A 7,735-nucleotide genomic window follows, 5' to 3' on the forward strand; every position below is an offset into this window, starting at 1 on the left:
TCAGTATGAGTCAGTCTGTTCTAAGTGTATGATAAATCAGTCAGTCAATGAATTCTTCCAATAGCATTATAATATAGCCATTCTCTATCTTCATTTGTAATTGAAGGAACAGAAAAGTCAGATAAGTTGTCCAAATCATACAAATGCTAAGGAATAGAGACAGTATTAAAATCCAGGCAGGGAGAAATATCATATTTGTTTCCAAATGAGCTTCTCAGGAAGGCCTTAAATAATAATAAATTTGTTGTTGTTGTTAAGTGCCATCAGGTCGGTTCCAAACCATAGCGACCCTGTATAGGGTCTTTAAGGAGCAGCTGATGAGCCTGAAACACACCTTGCAGTTCAAACGACTTTGCAGTCCAAATCATTAGCCCACAGTGCCACACTAGGACTCAATAATAGAATTAGAATATTATTATTTATATTATACTTTTATAAAATTTTTGCCAAATGCATTCTTTGTTTCCAACTCAGTAACTGAGGTATTATATTACTATTATGTTAGCTTTGTGGTTGAAAAACTCAAATTTGTTACTCAAATTCATTACTGTAGGTATAGTAGTAGAAATAATACCTTGTTAGTAAAAGTATTTATATTGAAGTAAAATGTAGTCATTAAATTCCATTTACCACTCTAAATTGAAAGGATAGTGGGTAAACACTTGATAAAATACAAACAAAGAAAATGCAAATGGAATCTCCTACATTTTATAATTTAAAACTTGTGAGGGAAATTTTTTTTTTTTTTTTAGGTAAAAAAAGTGATTGAAACAATGCCAATATATAGCACATTGTTGTTGTTGTTTAGTGCCGTCAAGTCAATTAGTCTTTTAGAATTACACTTCAAAATATTTTCAACCCTAAATACCAAACAAAACACAAACTAGTTCCTGATGAGTAAGTTCCAACCAATGGCAACACCATGTGTTGCAGACTTAAACCCATGGGTTGCAGAGTTCAACAATTCTAAAATCTGTGACCAAGCCTCTTTTAAGGAAGAACTTGAAGCAATACCTTTCCTTAACTAAAAGCAGAGTAAGTTAAAGACAAGTCTCTATATAGCTTATTTACCCATCACCCACGAGGTGATTACAAGTTGCCTCTGACAAGCATACCTTTGAGTTTATTGTGCTCAGAGTCCGCTGGGAAGAGGGAATCTGGAAAGAGCTTGGGGAAGGTGAGTCCTGCATACTTGGGCCGATTTTCAACATAGTTTCTCACCGTGGGTTGCAATTTCTTCATAAATTCTGGGCATGGTGTTCCTAATTGTTCAATTACTTTATTCCACTGGTCAATATCTGAGAAAGAAATAGTTAAGGGAAAAAAAGAAGTGCAGACCTCTAGCTCTTGCCTTTCACTAGGTTTCTTAGCAGTCTGAGCAATCACAACAGACATATTCATAAATAACAAAGGACGCGTTTTAAAGAGAATGGTCAGCCAATGAATCCACTTGGGACTTGAAATTCACTGTTTGAAAATATGTAGTTTGGGGTCTAGTATTATTTAACTAAGTAGGATATTATGAAATAGTCTTTAGGTTGCAAAGATGAAAGGATATTTAAATAACACAAAAGGAACATTTCTTGTATCAACATTAATTTCTATGTGATTTAGGAAAGAAAAAATGTAATCATAGGCACATAATCATGGCATTTTTATAATTCAATTACCTCCATCATTTATTAAAATGACATGTACATAAATAATTCAAATATGACTCATTTATATTTTTCCTAAATTACCTTTAAGACTTTTTTCTTACTTTCTGTACAAATAGGAAAATTCTTCATCTGTTGACAAGTTTTCCAACTCGTATGCTTACACATGAGATCAATATAATTTTTGACAATAAAATAATTCATGAATTCTTCTCCAAAGCTTCAATTTTTTTTATATTTATCAAACAAGTCACAATTCTTATCTATTATTCTTATGTTCTTATAAAAGCAGTGCCTTGTAGCTCTAATTACTTTTCTAAATGAGAGATAATGAACATGAAGATGTTCCAGTTATAACAACAGATTTCCATATAAGTGCATATATTTCAGAAAGTATATTATGCATCGGTTTTCTACAGGAAAAACTATTAACTTTCTATGAAAATTAATACCCTCCAAAATTGGAGCTAGGACTTTTGACAGCCATCCCAACTGGCTGAGATTCTCTTTATTATTATTATCATCATCATCATCATCATTAACCTTTATTAAATCAGAACCTAGAAAATCCTAAACATCACTCATGAAATTTCCGTGGAAACAACTGGAAGAAGTCAATTTAAAATAGATTTTCTTGTCATATGTCAAGGAAAGTTGAGGACTTGGAAATTCTTCTTCAATCTAGAACAAAGGCAATCTTCCCTTTTATTTTTTTCCCCCTCTTCTACAACTATCAGTTTTGGGAGCAAGGTGGCTCCATATTATAAGCACTAGACTGCAAACCACAAGGTTGGCAGTTTAATCCTAGCAGTCACTCCATGGAAGAAAGATAGGGCTTTTTGCTGCCACAAAGATTCACAGCCTTGGAAACCCTATGCAGGGTCACTATGAATCAGAACCAACTTTTGGTACTTAAAACCGATGACAACAAATATCTCCTTTAATTTTAAGTCAAGGAATTCATTTAATAATGAAATGTGTGACAGTTCAAGGACTTTGCCACAAGATTAATTAATATTTGTAAAGTCTTTACTTTGAGGTATTCAAGAGGGTTGGATTGAAAACAATGGAATGTTCTGACCGCCCACCCTCCCACAAAAAAAAACTATACCCAGCAGAAATAAAATAAATATAAAACACAAAAGAAAACAGGGAGAAAATTGGACAAAGTTAAAATCGAGTTACTTTTTAAATCCTCAACTACTTCATATTCTTGCTGAATGCAACTTAAATGAGTATAGATGTTCTCAGTTATTGACATCAAAAAGATGTATAGTGGTGGAATGTCAGGAAATGAAGTTAGGGTGGGAAAACTGAAGATTAGTCCTTTACAAGTACAATAATTTTAAACATGCTTCAATACAATTTCATCTAACTTACAATGTGTATGAGAATATAGTACTAAGTCAGAATCATTAGAAATAAAATGAAAAGAGTAGATCTGAAAGTAAGACCAAAACCCATGTTTTGTTGTTGTTAGGTACCATCCAGTTGGTTATGACCTTATGTACAACAAAACAAAACACTGACCAGTCCTGAGCCAGTCTCACAATCGTTGATGTGTTTGATCCTATTACTGCATCCACTGTGACTATCTAGCCCATTAAAGACTGTCCTCTTTCCCATGGATCCAATACTTTTATCAAGCATCCTGTCCTTTTCTAGAGACTTGTGCTTCTTGGAAACATGTCCAAAGTATGAGAGACAAAGTTTTGCCATTGTGGCTTCCACAGAGAATTCCAGCCATACTACTACCAAAACAGATTTGTCGATGCTTCTAGCAGACCATGGTATATTCAATATTTTTCACCAACACCATTATTCAAATGCCTCTATTCTTCTCTGGTAGTGTAGTGGTTATGAATCAGGCTGCTTACCTCAGAGTCAACAGTTTGAAACTACCAGTTGTTCCATGGGAGAAAGATGAGGCTTTCTGCTCCCGTAAAGATTTACAGCCTAGGAAACCCTGTACAGGGTTGCTATGAGTCAGAACTGACTCTATGGCATATAACAACAACAACAATTTTTCTCTAGTCTTCTGTATTCATTGTCCAGCTTTTGCATGCATGAGGAGATTAAAAATACCATGGGTTAGATCAGATGCACCTTAGTTCTCAAAGTGACATCTTTGCTCTTCAACACTGTAAAGAGGTCTTTTGCAGCAGATTTGCCTAACACAATAAGTCACTTGATTTCTTGACTGCTGCTTTCATGAGTATTGATTGGGGATCCAAGTAAAATGAAATCTTTGACAACTTCAATCTTTTCTTCATTTATCATTATGCTATCTATTGGTCCAATTGTAAGGATTTTTGTTTTCTTTACACTGAATTGTAATCTATACTGAAGGCAGTAGTCTTTGATCTTTATCAGTAAGTGTTTCAAGTACTCTTCCCTTACAGGAAGCAAAGTTGTATCATCTACATATCACAGGTTGTTGACAAATCTTCCTCCAATCCTGATGCCATGTTCTTCTTCATATAATCCAGCTTTTTGGAGTATTTGCTCAGCAGCCAGATTGATTAAATACTGTGAAAGGATATAGTCTTGACATAAAGCCTTCCTGGTTTTAAGCCATTCAGTGTATCCTTGTTCTGTTTCAATTGCCTCTTGGCAGTTCAATACGTACAGGTTCCTCATGAGCACAATGAAGTGTTCTGGAATTCCAATTCTTGAAAATGTTATCTATAGTTTGTTGTGATCCACACAACTGCTAAACTCATGTTAGAACTATGTTTATAGGTAAGATAAACTATTTGGTGGTGGTGGTATGTCATGGAGCCAGTTCCAACTCATAGCAACCCTGTATAGGATTTCTGAGGCTGTAAACCTTTACTAGAACAGAAAGCCTCATCCTGAGGGATGGCTGGTAGACTCTAACTTCTGACCTTGCAGTTAGCAGCCCAATGTGTAACCCATATTTTTGGTTGTTGTTATTGTTGTGAAGTGCCACAACAGATAAGGTGCATCTGATCTAACCCACTGTTGAGTCGGTTCCGACCCATAGCGACCCTGTATAGGGTTTCCAAGGAGCGACTGGTGAGCTTGAACAGATAACCTTGTGGTTCAAACTTACTTTACAGTCCAATTCATTAACTGGCAATGTCACACCAGGACTCCAACCCATATCTAAACATAGTTAAATAAATCCGTATTTAAGCAGCTATCAGTTTAGTAGTTCAGTGTTTACAGTTAAAATGTTGTTTTTTCATTAATCAAATAATTGCTTTAGACTAAATTCCCTAAACAATCCGGGACATTTTTAAGTAAACTTTAAGAGTCAAAGAATCTGAAATTTCTTAAACAAGAACTTACCAAATGTTTCCTTAGACATGCTATGATTTGAGTCTATCATTTGAATCACTTTCTTACCTAATATTTCTGTTGCGGTGTTTGCTTACAAACAGAAGGAAGGCAAGATCTGTACTTTGTCAGTTAAACAGTTCAATGTTCAAACTTCAAATATGTGATATTGTTGTTGTGGTTGTTAAGTGCCATTGAGTCTGTTCCTATTCATAATGATCTTGTATAAGGTTTCTGAGGCTGTAAAGAAGCTCTGGTAGCGTAGTGGTTACGAATCGGGCTGTGAACCTTAAGGTCAGCGGTTCGAAACTACCAGCCGCTCTGCGGGAGAAAGATGAGGCTTTCTACTCCCGTAAGGATTTACACCCTCGGAAACCCTTTACAGGGTCGCTATGTGTCGGAACCGACTCGACGGCACTTAACAACAACAACAACACAAATCTTTGCAGGAGCAGAAAGTCTTGGAGAGGCTGGTGGGCTCAAACCTCCAGCCTTGTGGTTTGCAATTCACTGTTTATCAGACAGAGCCACAGCACTCCCAACAGGTGGCATTTTGTTGTTGTTCAGTGCCGTTGAGTTGGTTCCGACCCATAACGACCCTGTATAGGGTTTCTGAAGAGTGACGGGTGAGCTTGAACTGTTGATTTTGTGGCTCAAACCACCTTTGCAGTCCAGTGCATTAATCCACAGTGCCATACCAGAACTCCAATATGTGGTATAGCCACATTAAAAAATGTGTTCCTTTATTTGAACCACTCTATTTAAAGTATTCTTCCAATAAATAAAAATAGTTATATTTAATTAGTAAGTGCTTCTTTTCTGATGTTCATAAGATCATCAAATGGGCATCTATGGCCAACTATCCGTATGTACAATACAGTGTTCCTTTACAATCATAAGTAACCAAATATAAATATAAAACAAGACTGAAAGTCAGAGGTATTGGGTTCAAGTCCAGTGCTTCTTCCAAGTGTTTCAGAAAGAAAAAGGCAAATGTAGAATTGATATGGTAGAAAATTGCTTTAACTTGACCATAAAACTGGTGGTTATGTTTCATCACAGGTAATTTCTGTAATGAATGCCTCCAAAGTGCTCCCTTAGGCAACATATTTACACAAACAATTAGCTTTCTAAAGAGAAAATTACATGGTATGTTTTATGAAGAAAAATGAAAAAAAAAAATGATCACATGTCTACAATGATTAAAATTTTTAGAAACCTAAAATATTAAGCATGTTTTATGCCTATAGTTTAGATGCTAACCTGGCAAATGATTTTTATGAATTGCCAAAATTATTTTTCTGGAGATTTATCTGCTATAGAACACCTATAAGTCATCATTTGGTAGATGAAGGATCTGAATTTGTACAGGAACTAACCATGATCATGACCACTCATCTGTCAGTTTGTTGTACTGTGGTAGTTTTAGTGTTACTGTGATTCTGGAAGCTGTTCTGCTGATGTTTTGGATACACCAACAAGGTCACCCTTGATAGATAGGTTTCACCTGAGCTTCCAGAATAAGTGTAGGATGAAGGATAAAAGACTACTTCAGAATATTTATTCCCTGAAGACCTTATGACTAGCAGTGGAACACTGTCACATAGCACCAGAATATCGAATAGTGAAACATGATGAAGAACACCAGATTATTGTCAGCTATAGTGCCAGAAGATGAGCTGAAGTCACTCAAAATACAACTGGGAAAGAGCAGCCTCCTCAAAGTACGGTTGACCATGATGACACTAATGGAATAAAGCCTCTGCGACCTTCATTTGCTGATGGGGCACAACTCAAAATGAAGAGAAACAACTGTAAACATCCATAAATAATGGGAACATGGAATTTATCCAGGAGAACTGGAAGTTGTTAAAAATGAAATGGAAAGTACAAACTTCAATATCCAAAGCATTAGTGAGCTGAAATGGACTGGTATTGGACATTTTGAATCTGACATTCTCAAGGTTTACTATGCTGGTAATGCCAATTAAAGAGGAATGAGGTCACATTTATCATCAAAAAGAAAATTTCAAGATTTGTCTTAAAGTACAATGCTGTCTGTGATAGTATAATATCCATACGTCTACAGGGAAGACCAGTTAATAACACTGTTGTTCAAATTTACACACCAACCACTAAAACCAGTGATAATGAATTTGGAGAATTCTATGAATTTCTTCAGTTTGAAACTGATTAAGCATGCAATCAAGATGTATTGATAATTACTGCTGATTGGGCTGCAAAGGTTGGAAACAAAGAGGAAGGATCAGGAATTGGAAAATATGGCCTTGGTGATAGAAATGATGCTGGAGATCACATGATAGAATTTTGGAAGACCAATGACTTTTTCATTGCAAATACCTTTTCTAAACAATATAAAAAAATGAATATACACGTGGACCTTACCAGATGGAATACAAAAATATCAAAATGACTATGTCTATGGAAAGAGACTGTGGAAAAGCTCCACACATTAGCCAAAACAAGGCTAGGGGCCGATTCTGTAATGGACCACCAATTGCTCATATACAAGTTCAGACTGAAGCAGAAGAAAATTAAAGCAAGTCCACAAGAACCAAAATATGATCTTAAACATATGCCACCTGAATTTAGAGATAATTTGAAGTACAGATTTAATGCTTTAGTCTAAACAACAAAACCAAGAAGAGTTGTGGGATGATACAAAAAAATCAAAAGATCACTAAGAAGACCTTTGAAATATTCTATTCAGCTCTTTTACTTCTTCATTTCTTCTATTTGCTTTAGCATCTCTA

General features: G+C 35.5%; 1 protein-coding gene across 6 annotated transcripts in view; it reads right to left on the reverse strand.

The window, feature by feature from the left end:
* Positions 1-7,735, reverse strand: part of MAPK10 (mitogen-activated protein kinase 10) — a 513,930-nt gene that overhangs the window by 77,644 nt on the left and 428,551 nt on the right. For all 6 annotated transcript variants that reach the window (XM_006867739.1, XM_006867740.1, XM_006867737.1 and 3 more), the window contains one exon: positions 1,116-1,298. In XM_006867739.1, the coding sequence (XP_006867801.1) occupies positions 1,116-1,298 (183 nt within the window). The remainder of the gene's footprint in view (positions 1-1,115; positions 1,299-7,735) is intronic.

The sequence above is a fragment of the Chrysochloris asiatica genome, unplaced genomic scaffold (assembly GCF_000296735.1).
Source record: "Chrysochloris asiatica unplaced genomic scaffold, ChrAsi1.0 scaffold00109, whole genome shotgun sequence".
NCBI lineage: Eukaryota > Metazoa > Chordata > Mammalia > Afrosoricida > Chrysochloridae > Chrysochloris > Chrysochloris asiatica.